The 22,253-nt window shown below is 42.8% G+C and overlaps 2 protein-coding genes across 8 annotated transcripts in view; one reads left to right on the plus strand and one right to left on the minus strand.

Annotated features, from left to right (window-relative positions):
- The window catches only part of fbxo18 (F-box DNA helicase 1), a 117,078-nt gene that overhangs the window by 70,035 nt on the left and 24,790 nt on the right, over positions 1-22,253 (plus strand). Inside the window, exon 22 of one of the 2 annotated variants that reach the window (XR_011347999.1) lies at positions 10,102-10,264. The exons of the other annotated variant lie outside the window; for it this stretch is intronic. The gene's annotated coding sequence lies outside the window, so the exon portion shown is untranslated. Of the gene's footprint in view, positions 1-10,101; positions 10,265-22,253 lie in introns of those variants that run through there. 2 annotated transcript variants of the gene reach the window in all.
- LOC138748413 (uncharacterized) overlaps positions 1-22,253 on the minus strand; it is a 56,467-nt gene that overhangs the window by 3,820 nt on the left and 30,394 nt on the right. For 3 of the 6 annotated variants that reach the window (XM_069908562.1, XM_069908558.1, XM_069908557.1), the window contains 6 exons: positions 20,610-20,696; positions 10,368-10,499; positions 6,367-6,501; positions 6,078-6,233; positions 5,528-5,632; positions 1,253-1,300 (listed from right to left, as the gene is read on the minus strand). In XM_069908562.1, the coding sequence (XP_069764663.1) occupies positions 1,253-1,300; positions 5,528-5,632; positions 6,078-6,233; positions 6,367-6,501; positions 10,368-10,499; positions 20,610-20,696 (663 nt within the window). The remainder of the gene's footprint in view (positions 1-1,252; positions 1,301-5,527; positions 5,633-6,077; positions 6,234-6,366; positions 6,502-10,367; positions 10,500-20,609; positions 20,697-22,253) is intronic. The other 3 variants (XM_069908561.1, XM_069908559.1, XM_069908560.1) reach the window with 3 other exon arrangements.

Below are 22,253 nucleotides of genomic sequence, written 5' to 3' on the forward strand. Positions count from 1 at the left end.
TGCACGGAATTCTGGGAGGGCAGGTCCACCACCACTCTTTCCTACAGTATTTATAAATTGTGTGCTGTTACCGCTAGGACTTTTCCACAGTGTTTATAAATTGTGCGGCTATACATTTCTATGGACTTTTATAAAATTATAAAGGTTTATATTGGTCAACACAACAACAGGGGCTGACGGGCTCATACTGTGCTGTACATGATGCTTAATTATGTTATAATCAGTCATGATTCATTTTGTTTAAATACAAGATGATAATACATTGATCAGGATTTAGGCCAGGTCCACCATCTGTCGATCCTCCGGTGGAGGATAGAATCCTCCGGTGGAGGATAGAATCCCCTATCCCCAAGAACGCCTTGTGATGTGTGAAAGGACACAGGGAACAGGTTAACAGTAACAGAATTCTCCAGTAATTCCAGGTTTGTATAATTCCTGAACTGATTGTAATCATTGCCCGTACCATTGAACTCTGAGGATCCCTGACAAAGCCAGTATTAATCACCCTTTCGAAAGTGGTGGTGAACTGCATTCTGGAACTGCTGTAGGCTACAAGCCGCAGAGACAATACACGTCTCCTGGACTGTGCAACTGCTGAATGTTTTACAATGTTTTATCTCCTGATTTGACAATTATTAAAAGCAAATAATCACCACTAATTAGGTCTACTTGAAAGCGAAGTTAAAGCTTGGAGATATTACTGCACCATGCTTCACAGAAACTCCCTGTTGCTGTGATCCGTTTTGGGGATTGCCTTTATGCTGATATTGGAGACGGTTCAGAGATGGTTCAGAGGATTGAAAGGGTTATGAGGAGCATTTGACAGCTCTTGGCCTGTATTCATTGGAATTTAGGAGAAATGGGGGGTGGGGAAATCTTAATGAAACATTTTGAATGTTGGATTGCATGGACAGAATAGATGTAGAAATTTTGTTTCCTATGTTAAGAGGGTCGAGGACAAGAGGGCACAATTTTAGGATTGAAGGGTGCTGTGATAGTATAGATTCTATCACCAATGTGTATATGTATAGATTGTAGTGTAGGATCATTGTGATTGGCGAGAGTGTAGTCACACCTACTGGCAGGTAGGTGGCATGAACTGAATTGAACCTCCCCATTCCTGGACTACAATTTGAACTTGCATAATCTATGTCTTTACTCCTGGCCTCAACACAACTCCGGCATCACCCATCAATGCAGGCATTCCCTTGAGTTTTCCTCTCCAAATGATCTGCTTTTATTTGTTCCTTACCAATGACAATTCCAATGCTTTTTCCAGGAGTCACTGTCTGATTGATGTCTGTGGGAAAATAAAAAAAAGCATTTATTATGTTCTGCACTGTCATGTCAAATATCAACATTTCATTGAGGAAAAATGGGATATTTCACTTGGTGATGTAAAATCCCCCTTCAAGGGCTCCATACAGAACACACAGCCTATGAACAGTATCCACTAGGCAATTTTTTCACTAAGAACAGTAACAGGCCATTTCGGCCCATGAACCCGTGCCGCCCATTTAACCTACAACACCCCAGGTATATTTTGAAGGGTGGGAGGAAACCGGAGCACCTGGAGGAAACCCATGCAGACACAGGGAGAACATACAAACTTCTTACAGACAGCGGCGAATTTGAACCCCGGTCCCAATCGCTGGCGCTGTAACTGCATGGCTCTAACCGAGCCATCCTTATTTATCTTAAATCTCTGCTCCCTCTTCAGTGACCTCTCTGCTGGGAGAATATTCCTTTCCTGTTCATAAATTTATACACCTCTGTCAGCCTTCCCTGCTCCAGAGAAAATGACCCCGATCTTAAACAAGGCTAACATTTCCCAACGCTCTCTCTCTCTAATACAATCACATCCTTCCTGTGATGACCAGAACTGCACAAATGAGAGAATTAAAAATCTGCTGCAGATTGTGGATGGTGGAAAGGGAGAGGGGAGGGGAAGATAAAGCGGGGAATCTAATTGGCTTGATGAAGGATTCAAACCCGAAACACTGACCATTCTTTTTCTCCCACTGATGCTGCTCAACTGGCTGAGTTCTTCAAGCATTAGGTTTAATCGTTGGCCTTGTTAGGCATGGTCGATACTGCTGATTGATTCTCCCTCATCTCCACCTCCACCCACCCACCCCCCCACCCCACCCCCCAGGAACCTCTGCATTCACAAAATGGATATGTGGTCAAGGTATCTGTGGCTCTTAGCAGGGGTCCAGAAAGCTAGACATTAAAAAGGTGCAGGAGTATGCATCAAAGGAAAAGCCTTAAATTTACATTGCATCTTCCCAGTTCCACTCTCCGCCAAAGGAAGAGGACCTTCAGCTGAAGTTTGCCTAGAAATAGGTTTCAATTATCTAATTAAGAAAATGTTGATATCCCACACACTGAATAGTGACACGAAGAGTGAAGTCTCTGCTAATTCATTTTCCTATGCTCAGGCAATTTCAGTTTAGAAACTTGGGTTGAGTATGCACCATGCAGCCTTTGCAACAGACCCATTCAATTGGACTACCCTACCTTGCCCATCCATTATCTTCACTGCACCCAGCAATGGCAACCACAACCTCTGGACCTCCCTGCTCCCCTTGTGATTAAAAGGCATATGGATGCTCTTCCACCTCATCTCAGCCCAGCAAGTCTCTGCTGGGACTTCAACAGTTTAATTTAAAATTTAAACATTCAGCATATTTAACAGGCTCTTTCTGGCCACGCTGTCACAGGGACTGGGGTTAAAATCCGCCCCTGTCTTTAAGGAGTTTCTACGTTCTCCCCGTGTCTGCGTGGGTTTTCCCTGGGGACTCTGGTTTCCTCCCACCTTTCCAATAAAAGTGCTAGGGGTTGTAGGTCAATTGGGTGTAATTGGGCGGCATGGGCTCATGGGCTGAAAGGGCCTGATACCGTGGTGTATGTCTAAATTTAAAAAAAACATGAAGTGAAATGTGGAAAAGCAGGTTCTTACTGTATTGCGCACCACTGGCATGTTGCACCTCAATTCTTTGAAGTAGCCCTTTTTTGTGCGTGATGCTAAATGTTCAAAGGAGCTTTAATGGAAATGCCAGCTCTGAGAATGCTGAGTCTATTTGACAATCAAAAGGTGGAGACCTGACTAATCTGCCTCCTTCCTAACACACCAGGTTGAAATCTTGCAATAACAATGGAAATATGTTACAAATTCTCAGCAGATCGAGCGGCATCAGCAGAGAGAGGATCAATCAATGCCTCTTCATTAAATCTGGAAGAGAGAGCATTCAAGCTTGCTGTAAGTTACTGAGAAAGAGCGATGGTGGGAACAGAAGGAATGTCTATGATGGGGTGCAAACCAAGTTGCCAAACTGTATAACCATTACAGTATGGAAACAGGTCATTACAGCCCCTCTCGTCTGCACCGATTTAAGTGAACTCCACTAGTCCCATTGACCCTGCTGCAACCACCTCTTCCAGAAGGTCATTTCACTCAGCCACCACTTTCTGAGTGAAGAAGCTTCCTCTTGTGTAACTTCTAAAGTTCTGCCCCCTAACCCTTACCTTATGACCCCTTGTTCCAATCTCACCTACTCTCAAGGGGAAGAGCCTATTCACATTTACTCTAACTAGCCCCTTCATAATTTTATACACATCTATCAAATCCCCCTCAACCTTCTATGCTCCAATGAATAAAGATCCAGTCTACTCAATCTTTCTCTGTCTTCTAGATACTGCAATCCAGGCAACATTTTAGTCCATCTTCTCTGCACCCTCTCTACCTTATTGATATCCTTCCAATAATTTGGGGACCAGAATTGCATACAATATTCCAAACTTGGCCTCGCCAATGTCTTGAAAAGTAATATCATAAAAAAAATTGCAGCTAGCATGAAATGACATGGCGACGAGATGACATAAAAACACAAAGCTGGAGAAACTCAAATATTTTATATAACAAAGACGAAGAAAGATTCATAACCAAAGTTTCGGGCTTGAGCCCTTCATCAGGATATGGACAAAATGTGGGCAGGTGCCCAAACAAAATGGTTGGGGGGGGGGGGGAGGGGAAGGGGAGGAGAACCGTCCAAAGGCAGGAGGCAATAGGTGGATAGCAAACAGGGGAGGAGGGGTGGCTCTGTGGATGGTGAGTGAAGGGGGTGGAGAGCTGGAGGAAAGAAGACAAAGGGAAAGGGAAGGGAGGGAGAATGGAGAGCAGAAACCGGAGAAGTTGATATTAATCTCATCCGACGAGCTGACGCCTAACACCCTGAAACAAAGCCGCATCTGTGGAAGAAGAAGGGGACTTACATGAAGCGATTAAGATGAGAATAGGGGGTTGTAACAACCTACAGACCCAGCAGCAACACTAAAACGACAGAAGAATGGAAGCTCGTTATTGCCTTTATGGACTGAATGTGTTCTGATAAACCCAGTCCACATTGTGAGTACCGATTCCAATACTAATTTTTATGACGTTATCTTCCTCAGCACCTCCCGTCGATGAAAGTATTCCGCCAAAGCATGAAATGGTGATACAAGCTGAATTCTTGCATTTTCTCCTCTTCTTCCACTGCTACTTCCTTCCCCCAAGCTGCTTTTCGGGATCAATCAACGTCAACCTAAACACTGATGTCAAACCACGAGGTCATCTGCCCAGCGGCTACTTGTTTGTGGCTCTGCTAGCTAGGAGATTGTTCCTACAAATTCGCATGCTCACACGTTGTAGATGGCCACCAAGCTGCCCTCAAAGGAACAAAACGTGTCATGCAAATAGTGCTTGCGTTCAGCGTGCTGAAACCACTGCCTTGGCTCACCAATGCCACGTCAGGTTCTAAGCGGCCACAGAGGCGGAGAACTTCAGCAAAGGAGAACGAATCCTGCTCTGCCACTTCGTCACTCCAACAACTCTGCAAGGTGACCGGCACCGCGCAGCACGTTCTGGATGCCTCCTGCTGCTGCCTGAGATTTCCTCATTGCTGGCTCTTTGCAAAGAAGCCAGAATAGAACAACCACCTCATTACAGATCCAATTCACCGCCTTCAGTCTTCTAAATACAAAATGGCCAGTGCTCAGTCGAATTCCAACAGAACAGGGATGATAAGGCCACCCAGGCTCCAAAGTTAAAGAATTTCTATTTTGCAATACAGCAAAGTTCCTACTTTTCTGCATATCACATTTCCAGAATACTATTTCAAAGGCATATTCGCTGAACTCTTGTCAGGATTGCAAAAGAGCAATTGTTTGGCTACAGAAATTAAGGCTTAAATTAAGTTTTTGGTTCTTGCCTTGTACAAGTGGTTCTACTGCCCAGGCCAAGGGCAAATAAAAAAAAGTAAAGCGGTGAGTTTCAAAGGGTGTCTTACAAGAGGTGAGAGGCAGAGAGCGTTGTCGAGGGAATCTGGAGATTGGCGTCTCGGTGGCTGAAGGTAAAGAGCTCAAAATCGGGGATAGCGAAGAGGTCGAAATCTGCTGGGAGTGTTAGTGGGAGCTGGCGATAACAGAGGAAAGGGGAAGGGGAGAGGGGAGACCATGGAGGGTGACCTAACTAATTCCAACCAACCTGTGGGAGCAATAGTAGATGCAATGTCAGAAGTTGGTTTTGATGCTGCAGGAGAATTTACTGTTCTTTCTGCCAGAGATTTCCTGATTGTGACTGCATTGGTTCCTAAGTTGGTGTTAATATGAGAGGAAGAACGTTTAGAATTAGCTACCTTTAGAGTTAGAAAAATATCTATAATGTTTACACTGTTATATTATGCATCAGGAAGAGAAGAGGGCTTCAATCTGCTTTATACAGTAAAACCCCTGGTATCTGGCTCCTAAGGGGATTAGTAGATGCCAGATAAGTGAACTTGCCAGTTGCTTGAGATTGCATGTTGCGTGCCGTTGGGGGCGCCAATTTTAACCTTTCCTATTTTTTGTCTATTTATTTTCTGCAATTTTTTTTTGCCAGTTGCTTGAGGCTGCCGGTTGTTTGAATTCTGAATAACAGGTATTTTACATTCTAGTGAAGGTTAAGGTTTTCTCACTGTACTTCAAGTGGTAATCTATCAAAATGTTAACAAGAGATCGGAGTCCACAAGTAGCAATGCAAAGTGTAGTCTACTGACCTGTGGCACTGTTAGAACTGAATGTGACTGTTGTTTCAACTGCTGCGCTCTGATTGTAGTCTGAGGGCACAGTCGGTGGAGATTCTGTTCCAGGTGTCGAGGTGCTTGATGTTGTTGGCCTTACTGCTGTCCATGTCGTATTTAAGTGTCCCAGTCCTACGTTTTAATTAATATATAAACGGGCAATATTAAAGAGAATTTGATACTTGCACATTTCGGAAAATGCTGTCATAAAATTGGCAATTCCATTTCATTCTCCAGGCTCCGCCTGGGTCATTTAGCAACGAACCTGAGGTGCCTGTGATTAGTGGAGAGGTGGAGGAGGTTTGGTCAGGAACAGAACTCGATCTTGCCCCACTGGTCAGGGTTGTTGACTCTACTCCTGCTGTTTTCACTGTCGTTGACAAGTGGCTTCCTAATATTTCTGGCTCATAATAAAACAACACACTTCAAGTGAGCTCATGCTGTTGAATTCTTGTTCCCCAATAAGATTGAACTCTGCCTTGGCCAGGCGGGGTTTCAGAGGGATTTTCGCTCGCTCGTCCTTGGCAATTAGAGAGAATCTTTATGGGTGGAATGGGTGGGGACAGTACAATGCTAGTTCTTGGAATAATGTTGGGATTGTTTAGGAGTCACACACAGTGACATCTCCCAACAGTGAAGCTCCACGCAACTCTCTTCCCACATCTCTTTATCTCATCCTACATGCACCTTTTTTTAATCCTTTTCTCACATGTGCTTCAACGTTCCCTTTACATGATCCTCACTCAACATAGCAACGAGATCCATGTTCTCATCATTCCTCCAGCAAACATATTCCTGCAAAATGTATTCTCCAAAGTTTTACAGCTTTGGTCACCATCTCGATCCAGTCTTATCTTATAAATGAACTTGTGCTGCTGAGTCCATATATAACCACATAACCATATAACATTTACAGCACAGAAATGTGGCCCTTCTAGTCCACACTGATCCAAGTCCCCTCCTCTAATCCCACTTACCAGCACTCTGCCCATATCCCACCACCCCCCTCCCAACCATATACTTATCCAGCTCTTTCTTTAATGACAAAATTGACCCTGCCTCCATCACCTTTCCCGGAAGCCCATTCCACTCAGTAACCACTCTCTGAGTAAAGAAGTTCCCCCTCATTTCCTTGTCTTTCGGCTCCTGTACCTCCTTCCTGATGGCAGCAGAGTGAAGAGGTCATGCCCTGGATTATGGGGATCTTTGAGTATAGAGGCTGCTTTTTTAAGACACTGCCTCATGTGGATGTCCTTGATGGAGTGGAGTCTGGGGCCTATGATGTCGCAGGCCAAGTTAACAAACCTCTGGAGTTTGTTCTTTGTTCTGAGATTTGGCGTCTCCATACCAGACAGTGATGTAACCAGCCAGACTACTCTCCACGGTACATCTGTAGAAGTTTTCGAGAGAGTCTTCGGTGACATACTGAATCTCCTCAAGCATCTCATAAAGTATAGCCACTGGCGGGCTTCTTTTTGAATGCATCAACATGGAGGCTCAAGGACAGATCTTCTTAACTTTTTTTTCTACATTACTTCTTATTAAAGTCTTCTGTTATGTTCATTGGACTTATTTTTCTAAAACGTCCAATCTTGCTCAGTCCTGTTATCATTTTAGTCAATTATTTTTGCATTTTACTTGATATCTCCCTATACCCTCACAACATGGAGACCAGAATTGTGCACAATCTTCTGAGAGTCTTTTAATCAAGTTGAAGCAAATTTAAAAAGCTTGTCTGCTTTACAATTCTTTTCTTCTCAAAGTAAGTCCTTGTGTTAGGACTGAACTTTATATTGGATTATTAACCTGCAGAATGTGTAAGATCACAAGATACAGGAGCAGAGGTCGGCCCATCGAGTCTGCTCCGCCATTCCAATCACAAGCTGATTCATCCTCCCCGGCTTTCTCCCTGTAACTCTTAATACCCTGACTAATGACATCTCTACCTTAAATACACTTAACAGCCTCACCTTCACAGCTGCTTGTGGCCAAAAGTTCCACAGACTTGTGTCCCTCCGATTAAATAAATTTTTCCACTTTTTAAAAAAATTGACGCCCTTTTATCCTAAACTCCCCTACCATGAGAAAACATCTTTGCCACATCAACTCTGTCCAGGTCTTTCAGCATTTGAAATGTTTCTCTGAGGTTTCCCCTCATCCTTCTGTACAATCTGAGAGCCAACAAACCCGTTCTTTTACATTGGATGACTTTACTCCTATTTACCCTGTCACATTCCTTAGCGCCCTATCTATACTGAATATATTTATTTGGCTGGATGAATGTTGGAGACAACCTGTTAGTCTGTTCCCAGAGGAACAGCTCTCTCTGTACTTGAGATCCTATGACAAATAAATAATCTTAGCTTGGCTTCCAAATCTGCATCACCTTGCACTTCTCAGGATTAAATCCATCCCTCCCAACTTTCAATCTGATCGACATTCTTCCGAGACCTTAGATAATCTTCTGATTGTATCCTCCCAAATTCACGTCCAAGTCATAAATAGATCACAAATAAAAAGACTCCCGTTATCCATTCCTGGGTCCACCAACGGTTACAGACTTCCAACTAGAACAGCACCTTCAATCTCAATGTTAGATCCAATTAGCCATCTTACTTTGCATCGTGTTCCTCAATCTGCTGGACCAGTCCACTCAGCAGAACTTTGTCAAATGCCTTACTAAAGCCAGTGTATTCTTTGTTACATCAAAATCTCAGTCATATTTGTGAAGCAGGATTTCCTCCCCATAAAAAGCCAGCTCTACCTTTCAAAATGAAAATAGGTCCCTATCCTTCCAGATTTTCTCTCATAATTTCCCTACCACTCACTGGCCTATCGTTGCCTGCCTTACTCCCCACCTCCATTCTTAAATTAGGGAGCAATATTAGCTGTGCTCCAGTCTTCTGGCACCTTTGCTACTATAGCTCTTTTACGCTTACACTTTTCTGTGATTTGCTTACATCATTGTTGTTCTAATAACCCGCAAGAGGCCAAAAGTATAACCCCAGCAAAGCGATCTCCTCACCCTTATTCCTAAATCCTAACCACATGACCTCAGTGAACAGTCCCTTCAGGATATCCTTTCTAGATACTGCTATTGTGTTCTCTCTAATCATTCGTTCAGTTCTCCACTGCCACGTCTGAAACTTCTATAGCCCACCACATTATACTCCCAGGACTGGCCTTCCCTCAACTACATTTCTGCGACTGCATTAACGTCATAATTCCAAGTGCTAATCCATAGGCAAAACTCAACTGGTTTACCCATGAGGCTCCTCGCATCAAAGTGAATGCTGTTGAGTCTGCCAGCCATCCCATGCTCCTTCAGCAGCCTCTACATTTTTCCTCCGCATGTTGCGATGCTACTCTGCGACTGTTCAGGAGCTGAAGACTGCGCGCAATTCTGGTCTCAATGCCCTCTTCACGCCAGTACCATTAGGAAGGAGGTGCAGAAGCCTGAAGACGAGCCCTCAGCAGCACAAAGACAGCAACTTCCCCTCAGCCATCAGATTCCTGAATGATCAGTGCCTCACTTTATCTTTTTACTGCACTATTTCATTTGTTTTGGAATGTGGTTTATAGAAATGTTTGCACAGTGATGCTTCTCCCAACACAACCAATTGTGTGACACGTTCATGACAATAAATTCTGATTCTGGTTCTAATCTGACAATTAATAAATCATACCCTTGCAATAAAACCTTGGCCATCTACACATCAAGTGGGAAGTTCCTTTGACTCGCTCCCATTCTGCCATCAGAACCTCTTGGTTAATGGTCCTGAAACTTTATTTATCTGCATACTCTAGGTCTCTGAGGCCATTCTGGGGGAATTTTCTACCTCAGTCTTGCAATCTTAAGTCACCTCAAAATGCCCTTTTAGAAATGAAACCCAGCAACCTTAACCATTCCTTTTCCATTTTCTGGCAGGGTCATTAGAAATACTCCTGCATCTTCACATAAGTAGTTTGCCAAGGTCTCACCTTCTCTGTTTTTCTCCAGGTGTTACCCTTGACGTGGGACATCCTACCATCTACAGGAATGGACCCCTAGAAACCTACCTCAATGCAGAGTTCACATTTTATTGCTTTTCAACCCAACATGCCAGTGACCAACTTTTGTTTCTACCTCGTTAATAGAATGCAATTAATTGTTTTTAAACATGTTAGGAAAATAGCTCTCTTTCAAATATCATTTAATATTATTGAAATACTATGATATTTTTCACTGTATATGCTGTAAAGTAACTGCATTAAATAGCCACACACCTGATTTGACTGTCAAGTCCATTGTTGAGGTGTAATGATCTGCAATGCTCCTTGATGTTGCTGGCTCTACAGATGTAGGTACAGAGGTTGCTAACGTCGCCAGCTCTACAGATGTTGTTGGTGATGTCATTGCTGTAAGTAGATGACTTCCTAGATTTTCATTCATGTCAAATTTGAGTTGTTAAAATGACCATAATTTGCAATGTAACTTGCCTTTAGCAATAGACCTTTAATGTCTACATTTAAACTAATTAATTTTAAGGCAAAGCACTTCACTCACATCCTTATTCCTTCTTCACAATCCTCTGAGTTGACAGCTTTAATATGAGCCTGGTATTACAAAATATGATGGATAGGATTCAGGGCAGCTACTTTCAAATGGATTTATTGCTTCACTTGGGCCATTGTAAAAGGAAATATTTTAGATCCCTTCTTTTTTAAAGGCAAGGCATCTTGTGATTTTTATGGGTATCAAAGTCACCTCAACAACCATCCATAGCTGGGGGCTCCATCTCCATTCATGCGACTAGGCTGAATAAATAGTTCAGCACAGACTAGATGTGCCAAAGGGTCTGTTTCTGTACCGCAGAGTTCCATGGATCTAAAGGAGACCTTTTATTTTTCAGATGGCCACTTACGATTGAGGTACATGGTGGAATTTTCATTGTTTGATGCCTCCGTGTAGATTAGTGCTCAGGTTGTGCATTCTTTTGCTTTTGCAAAGCAGCATTTTGTTCTTGGATAAAATAAACCCCAAGCATCGAAAGTGACTGCCAAGTGACAGGAAGTTCTGAGGAGAAGGTGAGGCTGAAGCATTATTCCTGGGAAGCTAAGCTCTGGATCTCAGATGGAGAAGGTCAGGTGGACATAACCAGAGCACAGCTTGTTTGTGAGAATTATATTTCAATACATATGTCAGTTGAACAAAAGGTCATGAGTGTCTGAAAAAGTCGACAGGTTAAGGTTAAAAGGAGGACGAAAGATGATTGGAAGGGTTAGGGCTTGCCTTTCTTATATCGGGCTGTTACTGAAATTGTCTTTGTGGCATGTCTTCTTGGAATGTGCTGATTTGACAGAGTGCACCAGCTTCCCAACCGTCCAAGCGGAGGGAGAGTCTCCAAAGCTGGACAGTGGAGGCCTGAATTAACCAACCAATATGTGACAAGAGCTGCCTTGGTATTCATAACTGTTAGATAGCACTTTAATGTGTCATAGATTACTATAATTGGTCAGCACATTGCACCTCACTGCGATAAATTAGTGGGACGATGGGTTTCTCAGCAATAGTGGACTCTGAACTTAAATATATAGTGCAATTTGCCAATTGTACATATAGAACCAGATGAAACATATTACTGGTTTATAGTACAATTTTTATATTATATTTTTCTGCACATGTGATTATTCTATGCTGTTTCAGAAATGTAGATGTGTATGCAATGTGGACTGGAGAAACAGTTTTGTTTGGTCGCGTATGTGCAGTCAGATGATAATAAGCTTGAACTCAATGTCACCAAAAATATGGAGCTGATTGTTGACTTCAGGAAAGGAAAGCAAGAGGTTTACAATTCAGTGATCATTGGGGAATCAGAGATGGAGAGGGTGAACACATTTAGGTTCTTGGGAGTCACCATCTCAGAGGATCTTTCCTGGACCCCACACACCAATGGCATCGTGAAGAAAGCACATCAGCACCTATACTTCCTCAAGAGTTTGCGGAAGTTTGGCATGAACCCTGGCAAATTTCTACAGAGGTGTGGGCTGACGAGCTGCACGATCTGGTGTGCGGACACCAATAGCCCTGAGTGTAAAGCCCTCCAAAAGGTAGTGGGCACAGCCTGGGACATCACAGGCAAAACCCTCCCTACTATTGAGTACATCTACAAGGAACACTGCCATTGGAGGGCAGCAACAATAATCAAAGACTCACCCAGCACATGCTCTGTCTCACTGCTGCCATCAGGAAAGAGGTATAGATGCCACAAGACTCGCACCACCAGGTTCAGGAACAGCTGCTACCCCTCCACCATCAGACTCCTCAACGACAAACTCAATGAGGAACTAATTTAAGGACTCGTACTTGTGCATTTATTGATTTTCTTTGTTCTCTCTGTATTGCACAGTCAGTTTGTTTACATTCGTTAACTGTTTACAGTTCTTTCTTTACTTACATGTTTACTCTGTGTACAGTTTATTTTTTGCACTACCAATTAGTAGTAATTCTGCCGCGCCCACAGGAAAAAGGAATCTCAGGGTGGTATGTGATGTCATATGTGTACTCTGACAATAAATCTGAAATCTAAAAATCTAAACTTATACTGAAACACATCTTTCACAGGTTATTTAGCCCAGTCATATTGTTACCTTTTTCAGAAATGTCCATCCCTTCATTCTTGAACATAGAGCATTACAGCACAATCCAGACCCTTCAGCCCATGATGTTGTGCCAACCTATATCAACCTACTCCACAGCAATCTCATTTTTCCCTACCTCACACCCATTGCTCCATTTTTCCTATATCCTGAGTATTTATAATATCCCCATTGTACCAGCTTCCAACAGCACAGGAACTAAACCTCATATTCCATCTGGGCACCAGATAGCATTAACATCGGCCTCTCTGATTTCCCCACCCCCACCATCTCTCCTCTTTTCCTATCCCTATGACTACTTTCCTCCAGCTCTTGTCTCTCTCTCTCTCTCTCTCTCTCTCTCTCCCTCTCTCTCTCTCTCTCTCTCTCTCTCTCTCATCTCTTTCCCATTCCCTCTGCCTCCTTTCCTTGAGCACTGCATTCACAGAGCCACCCCGCAAACCCTGATCCTTTCCTCTCTTGCCCTCCTACCTTTTACCTAATGGCCTGTGCTCCACCACCGCATCCTGTTTTATTCAGGTGCCTGCCTGGTTTTCGCTCGTACCTCGAGGAAGGGGTCAGGCCCAAAATGTCGGTATTCTATCTTTACCTCCTATGGAAGCTGCAAGACCTGCTGAGTTCCTCCAGCATTTTTATGTTTTTAACTACAATTACAGCGCCTGAAGAGTTTTGTGTTTCAGTCCAGTGTTACCTATGGCTCGTGCTCTCCTGCACACTTCACAAGCCTTCTATTCTGCGACACGAGAGACTCCAGCTGCTGAAATTTGGACCAAAGAAAAGCGAGCAACTCAGCGTGCCAGGCATCATCTTTGTAGGGGATAAGGAACTGTCGACCTTTTGGGTTTGAACCTGCATGTGGACATTCTTTTATCAATCCTATTTTATTAATGTCCTCATCCTTTCACTCACTGGCTCAATAACCTAGAAGAGAAACACAAAATCTGGTATCTTGAGCAAAGAATTGCTGGAGGTACTCAGGTTAGACAGCAATCAGGGGTACATAGAACACTGGAGCACAGTTCTGGCCCTTTGGCCCTCGATGTTGTGCCGACCCATATATTCCTTAAGAAAAAGTACTACACCCACCCTACCCCGTAACCCTCTATTTTTCTTTCATCATCCATGCACCTGTCTAAGAATCTTGCAGGGCATTCCAGGCACCCATAACTCTCTAAATAAAAAACCTACCCCTGATGTCTCCCCTAAAACTCCCTCCCTTCACCTTGTTTATATGTCCTCTGGTGTTTTCTATTCCTGCCCTGGGAAATAGGTGCTGGCTGCCAACCCTATCTATGACTCTCATAATCTTGTAGACCATTATCGAGTCTATTCTCATCCTTCTATGCTCCAAAGAGAAAAGCCCCAGTTCTACTAACCTTGCCTCATGAGACTTGTTTTCCAATCCAGGCAACATCCTGGTAAATCTCCTCTGCACCCTCTCCATGGCTTCCTCATCCTTCCTATAATGAATGGCCAGAACTGATCACAATACTCTAAGTGTGGTCTTTCGAGAAATTTGTGGAGTTGCAACATGACCTCTCTACTCCTGAACTCAATCTCCTTATCAATGAAGGCCAGCATCCCACAGGCTTTCTTAACTATCTTATCAATCTGTATGATGACCTTGAGAGATATATGGATTTGAACTCCAAGGCCCCTTTGTTCATTCACACTCTTAAGTAACCGACCATTTCTAACTTAAATCTACTTTCCACTTTGGTGTCCTATCTGACACTGAGTTGAGTTCCTGATCCAATAACCTCTCGTTAATGGGGATTATCTACATCTGCTACTTGATGCACCATTTCTAAAGCTCTCCTGGGCAGTGTCCCATCTGCACCCTCTCCAAATGGCACTGGTTTCCTCAGTAGGATCCCTTCATCCATCGGCAGTGCCCAATTCACTCCTGATCTGCCGATAATCCACTTCTCATGCTCTCCTCTGTCCATGCCTCATCCCAGTTCTGCAGTTCTTCAACAGCTTGGCATTCCTCCACTCTGGCCTCTTGCAAAATTCTGAATTTTATTGCTCCATCACCAATGATTGCGCTTCACCTACCGAAGATCTGGGATTTCCTCCCTGAACCTCTCAGCACCCCTATCTTCCTAGCTCAGGACAAGAATAAACTCCAGAGGGTTGTTAACTCGGCCTTTGACATCACAGGCACCAGACTTCACTCCATCCAGGACATCTATCTAGTTAAGGCGGTGTCTTAAAAAAGCGGCCTCCATCCTCAAAGATCCCCCCACCACCACCCAGGCCCAGGCCCTCTTCACTCTGTTACCGTCAGGAAAAAGGTACAGGAGCTTAAAGACGAGCACTCAGCGGCACAAGGGCAGCTTCTTCCCTGTTGCCATCAGATTCCTGAATAATCAATGAACCAAAGACTTTTCGTGCATTATTATTTTAATTTTTTTTATACAGTAAGATGGTTATAATATGAATGTTTGCTCGATAATGCTGCTGCAAACACTGAGTATCATGACTTGTTCATGTCAATAAATCCTGATTTTGATTGTAATTCCATGATGGCACTCCATTATGTATTACTGGCCAAGCTAGGGGCCACTTCCTGATCATTCCTTGATGAGTCTGATAATACTTCTTTTAAAATGTTTTACTCCATTATTCATGGCACATAAATGCAAGCAACGATGATGGTTTCAAAGATTTCTAATCCTTATTAAATAATTTAAGGAACTGCCATGATGTATTACCTATGGGGTGGCATGGGTTAGCGTAGCAGTTAGTGCAAAGCTATTACAAAGACACCAACCCAGGTTTGAATCCCCCACTGTTTGGAAGGAGTTTGTACGTTCTTGTGGGTTTCTTCTGGGAGCTCTGGTGGTGTCCTCCCATATTCCAAAGACACACAGGGTTAGTAGGTTAATTGGTCACGTGGGTGGATTTGGGCAACATGGGTTCATGGGCTGGAAGGGCCTATTACTGCGCTATATCTCAAAATTTAAAAAATATGAATTATTTTTGCCAATTAAAATGTATTCCCCACGTAAAATTCATTGAAATTGAATACTTATGTGAACCTGATTTTAGTCACATGGCTAAAAGCTAGCTTTGAAGATAAATGGAAGTAATGGATTGGGGTGTATTTATAGCGATATTTGGTAATTGGTCAGCAGTAGTTACAGGTCATTATAGAGGAGTGCGAAGCTCCCTGTGCAATGACATAAGGTGGTACCTAAGGTTTGCCTGGCAAACAAAGCATGTTGCTCTGCTCTCACGATCAAACTATGTATTTAAATTTATTTCTAGAATGTATTTTGTACTCCAAAGTGAGGGTCCAAACTGGGTGAAGGGAGAGATGGGAGTTAGACTTGGGTACAATGATAAATGAAAATCGGTGGGAAGACTTGCATCTAAACAGCATGACAAGGATTATCAATGCTAGGTGCATGCTGGGACAGTAGAATTTCCTGCATCAGTTGTACCTCACAGCACAAGAATTACATAAATCAGAATCAGATATTTTGGATCTGTGTTTCAGATGAGGTGTAGAGGTTGGAACCTTTATCCACTCCATCTGGCTATGTATGAAAGTGAGATCCTTCTGGCGAGACCTGGGGGACATTTTTTTAAAAAAATTACAAAAGTGGAGTTTCCACCAGAGCCCAAGTTGTTCCTTCTGGGAGATATTAGTGAAGTTTAGATTAGCCATACTCTAAATTCAATTTGTGAAGATCGTTTTGTCGGAAGCCAGGAAGTGTATGGCGGTCGCCTGGAAGTCCAACTCTCAACTGAGTATTACACGATGGAGTTGCATTCCCCTGGAGAAGATTACTTATAACTTGAGGAAGAAGTATGACACATTCTTTGAAGTGTGGCAGCTGAACCTAAGGCACAGGAGAGGTGCACAGATATGATCTATGCATCCCCTTAAGAAATGTTAGATACAAACTGTCCTGACAGATAAATAAAGAAGAGACAGGATTAAGGTTGTGGGAGAGATGATGTGTGCTCCAATTTTTAGTTTAATTTTTTTTTCTTTGCCTTTTTATGATTTATTTAATATCTGGGGAAGGGGTGAAAAATACTTTATTTTTATTATATATATTTGCTTGAGAAAAATACTCACAATAAAAAGATCAAACGTGGATCACCCTGCCTGTCAGATTTCTGCAGGGCTTCTCCTGCCGTGACTCTCACTTCATTGAAGGGAGTTAAACAAGAAAGTCTGCAGCTGCTGCGGACGAGTGTGTTACACCAACGTGCTGGAGAAACTCAGCAGGCCATATAGAAAGCAAAGAGCAGTGAAGGAAGAGCCAGGCCGGAAACGTTGGCCTCCCTTTACTTCCTATGGATGCTTTGTGAGCTCTGGTTTTCTCCAGCATGCTGGCAAAGGGAGGAAACTTCCCCTTTTTTGGTTCTGCTTTCACATCTGGAAGGGACACTTGGCTGCAGCACTCCCAGATGGGCAAATGTTTATGGAGCACACTCCTGCCGTTCTAGGTGGGCAATTTGAATTAAAGGTAAGAACTAGTGGAATCAGCCAGAGGATGTTGGAAAGAGAAACAGAGTCAATGTAGTGAACATGAGAGTATGCCGACGCCGTGATTGAAGTAGAAACCCAAGGCTGGAGAAACGCAGGAGGTCAAACAGTGGATAAAGATAAAGATACAGAACCAACGTTGTCATGCCTTCAGGAAGGCATGAAAATTGTAGACAGGCGCCCGAACAATATGCTGGGGTGCGGAGGGGCATGAACGTAGTCCCACAGGCAAGAGGTCACAGGTGGATAACGGAGGAAGGGCACACCAACAACAGGGGGAAGGGGGATGACTCTGTGAATGGGGAGGGAAGGGGTGGAGAGATGGAGAAGAGAAGTCAGAGGGATGGGGAAAAGAGTTAATGTTTCGAGTTGAAGGCTAGAACCGGGGAAGAGAGCAACATGCAAGGGTCCAAGGGAGGTTTACAAGAATGATGAGAGGGTTAATGTAGGAGGAGTGTTTCATGGACTGTTCTTCCTGGAGTTTATAAGATAGAGGGGAAGCCATTGAAACCGACTGAATATTGAAAGAGCGACATAGAGAGGATGAGAATAGGATGTTTCCAGTAGTGGGAGAGCTTTGGACTGGAGGGAACTGCCTCAGAATAAAAAAAAATCCCTTTAGAACAGAGATGAGGAGGAATTTCTTGAGCTAAAGGGTGATAAATCTGAAGAGCCTTTGCTACATTACAGCTGTGAAGGTCAAGTCATTGGGTAAATTCAAAGCGGAAGTTGATAGGTCTTGATCAGTAAGGACATCAACTGTTAGGGGGAGAAGGCTAGAGTATGGGGTGGAGAGAAAAAAAAACTACAGTAAACCAGCAATGGTTTTGAATGTGAGTTAAATGATGGAGCAAGCTCAATGGTCCAAATGGCCAAATCCTGCTCCTAATCCTTATGCCCTTAATTTCTAGGTCACTTGACTTAGAGAGTCTGGATGAAAGGACTGGATTATGAAGAGCTATTATAGAAACAGGTTACATTCTCAAGTTGAAGAGACAAGACCAATTAATGATAACATTAATAAAAAACAAAATCTCTGCTGGTCAGGCAGGATCTGTGGAGGGGAATGCACAGACAAGATTCCAGATCAAAACTCTAGATTCTAGCATCTGCTGTCTCTTGTATCTCCTTGGTGATAATATTGCTAATTTTGAAGTGCAGAATATCTATATAATGTGAACGATGGCATCTCACCTGATGCAGAAGAGTGGATCCAGAAGGCATGAAAGTCTGTAGAGCAGGGAAGAGACTGGCTGGTTACAACTGGGAGATGGTGTAGTTGGAGGAAAGAAGTGGGTGAGTTTGGGGAGCATAAATAAAGCTAACACTATTTCTGTGAGTTAATCTGTGGAGCAGGCTCACTTTAGCAATCAATGCTTCATCAGTGTACCAATTCTAGAATTTTTGTTTCAGCAAATACAGTTTGAGGCACGACCTGCCACCTGCTTGGCAGCATGAGGTGACTTTGATCACATTTCTTTTTCACCGGAGCATGAAAGCCCAGACTGACACACCACCGAGCAAATGCTGGTCGACTTTTAGAGAGGCCTCATCTTCCCTCAAACGTGGTCGTAGAAAGATCATGATCATGCTTTCAAGAACATTTCACACTCCATGGCATTTCTCCCAAAGAATGTACCATCCAATCATTTTGCCATGGCCGCTTGTTGAAGCTTGTCTTGCATAAATTGACTTTAGTGTTGTTGAATACGGATTTGGGACATCCTGAAATTGATGGACCTTGATCTTTTGACATCTAACAATCCTTTCTTTGCATGTAAAATTTGCCCAATCTTTCGTTCAAAAGATTTCCGCTTTATGAATATTTGCTTTAAGCAAATTCGCTTTTATGTTCGCTATCCGAAAGAAATTTGAATGGATTTTTTACTTCCATTAAACTAGCCTTTAGTAGTAGTGGATGGGTCTTCGGTTTATGCCATTTTGTCTTACGAAAGGTTTCATAGGAACGCTCTAGTTTCGTAAAACGGGGTATACTCGTATATCACTATGGTTCGAGTTCTTCAACTCAGAACACAATTATATTTTATTCTTTATCACATTGGAAGTAGAACTCGTTTAATTTGAATTTATAAACAGTTTCCAATGCTACTTTTGCTAATTGTTTCCATTATATTGATACAGATCCTCTGTCTGTTGATATTTTTGATCTTTCCACTTTTCCGTCAAGTTCAAATGAGTAATATCTATTTAGCTTCAAGTCACCAGGAGCCCCCAACAAAGTTCCCAATTACACTGGACAACAAAGATCTTGCTTCCTGAACACATGTGGGTATATTTTATGTATTTTTGGCTGCAGATCACGAAAATCACCTTTAAAATGTCCTATAATGTGCTGTTTTTTAGATATAACCCATATTTTTGTAATTTCCTGGCATATTTTTAACATGCTTCAAGTAGTCAAAACCACGAAATACAACATGCCATTGAAAATTCACTTTCTGCCTTCGCATTTGGACGTCTTCCCTGCTGATCCTGGTGCGGTCAGTGACGAACACGGTGAAACGTTTCACCAGGACACTGCGACCATGGAAAAGCGGTATCAGGGAAACTGGAATCAATGCCGGCCAACTATTGTTGAACTCTGACATGAGAGTCATAAGATGCTGAGAACAAATGAAAATCCGCGGAAAAACATTCTTAGGTCAGTTGAACTAACGCAACGTGTCAGTGTCATTATGCGATGAAACATGTTAAATTCAATATTTCTTCAACACCCTAAGTGATACAGCAAATCTGAAATTATCATTGTGTTCTGCTGGAACTTGTCTATCATAATCCCCATCTTCTTTTCAGGAAGCAAACCTTATGAAAAAAGGATTGTTGTCCAGTGTTATCAGACTGCATGTTACTTTGTTTTTGCCTGTTTTGTTGGCAACTGCTTTCATAAATCATGGAAACATGAAGGAAACAAAAAAAAAATTAAAGAATTGCGATGGAAGAAAAGGTAGCACATTGAAGACTGCAAACAAGGCTTCACAACAAGGGTCAATCAACAAGAGTCAATGGCCTCAGTGTGTTAGTGATACTGCAAGATGTTAATAGAAGCAAAAACATAATGTGCTAAATATAGAGTGCCCTCTTTGAGGTTCTGTCATCAGAGAACAGAAATAAAGAACCAAAATGTATTACTGAATCGGACGCAAGCATCAAAGATCACTGTGTTTCAAAGCCTCTGGCGACAAGACAGTTGTCAAACGATGGGGGGGGAAACCCCACATACATTAATGGAACAGAAAACCGGGGTAGGAGGTTGAAGCAGATATGCTGAGAGGTCAGAAAGCAGATGGTTAGACTGGCCTCCATCGCTTGCAAAGGCAGTGAAATGGCTTTAGATAACAAACCTGAGGTGCCGTGGATGGTTAGTGTCAAATCCTTAGAGGTCTCAGTGGATGAAGTGCTTGGTGCTGGTAGTTGAGAACCACCAATTGCTGACAATTACAGGCACAAAAAAAAATGAAAACCAGTTAAGTAGGAAGTACTATAGGTCGATGTTGATTTATACACAACCTTTTCTTCCTTTTGAGCGCCAGTTTGACTCAACTACTGGTACTCTTGTCTTTCTGACAGAAATGTCAAGGTTTGTTCCAGGATACAATGACACAGATTAGGCTGATACTTCTGTAAAGCTCTAAAGAGTCCTGCATTATCTGAGCTGTCATTTTGTGGAAGGGATGACACTTGGCTGAGCTTATCTTTACATAGTTTGTTACTCACTTAAGGCTCGACATGCTTGTGTGGATGTTACGCGCTGGCAACTCCCTCAGTTTACATTTCCAGCATATTACTAAGGGTGTTGTTGTTCTTGGAAACTGGAGCATGGAGGATAGTGAGAATTCGCGTCCAAAGTCAATGGGCAGTGAACATCATTGAGTTTGTACCCAGAGGGAAATCTCCAGGAGATCGGCGCATGCAAACAAAGGGAGAGGGAAACAACAGCTTCCAACGCATCCAACAGGAGATGAGATCATAGGATCCTGATGGGAATCATTGATGGGAGAATGCTGGGAGAGGGAGTTGACCAGCTTCTCAGAGGGAGCTTGCCTTTGGACAGGAACACAAAGGCCCATAACAGGCTCTGCAGGATAGTGGGATACAAGTGTGCAGCCAGGGAACCCTAACCCTAACCCAATTATAAAGGAAGATAACAAAATGAAAGCTGGCGTCGACACTGCAAAGAATATTTTTTTTTTAATGAAATAAAAGTGGGAATTAATGCACTGAAATATGACTCATGTTGGAATATCCTGTATCCATTTTATTATGACACAGTAATAAGTGCATTGCTATAACTTGTTGGCAGTTCAAACTTCCCAAATGCCATCAGATTCTGAGCAGCAGAAAGAAAACAAGTGAAGCCAAACACAATGAAGGCAAAGGCAATCCATCAATCTTTGAATTAAGTTTAATTTTAAGACAGTAGAATTATGAAAGGAAACACAGCTGGTCTAATGATATGGAGATGGCCAAATGGAAGCCCTATCGTCAGTCACCACATTACGGTCCCTATCTTGAACACAACTGGAATAACCTATGGACAGAGAAGGCAATTCTTGCCGACATAGACTTTAAATTTTTTTTCCCCAAATTTAATTTCGACCCAGAGCATGGTAGCAGGTCCTTCTGGCCCGCACTGCCCAAATAGGCTAATTAACCAACAAACCCCCATTCGTTTTTGGAGGGTGGGAGGAAACCAGAGCACCCGCAGGAAACCCCCACAGATCACGGGGAGAATTGCAGTCACCTCACAGACAGCAGCGGATTTGAACCCAGGTCACGGTGGGTGTAATCACGGTGCGCTACCCTTGAAATTCATACAGACAGAATTAACATTCAATTGGAAATTTGTTTGCTCAGTCTTGTACAGTCTCCCAGCTAATCCCATCATCATTAGTCTAATTTTATTGTTCCATCTGCATCTGACCCTTAGAAACAGCTTAATTGGAAGATTTCTTTTATCCTTGTTATAAAAATCCATTCATTATTTC

Source organism: Narcine bancroftii, chromosome 13, assembly GCF_036971445.1.
Source record: "Narcine bancroftii isolate sNarBan1 chromosome 13, sNarBan1.hap1, whole genome shotgun sequence".
Classification (NCBI taxonomy): Eukaryota; Metazoa; Chordata; class Chondrichthyes; order Torpediniformes; family Narcinidae; genus Narcine; species Narcine bancroftii.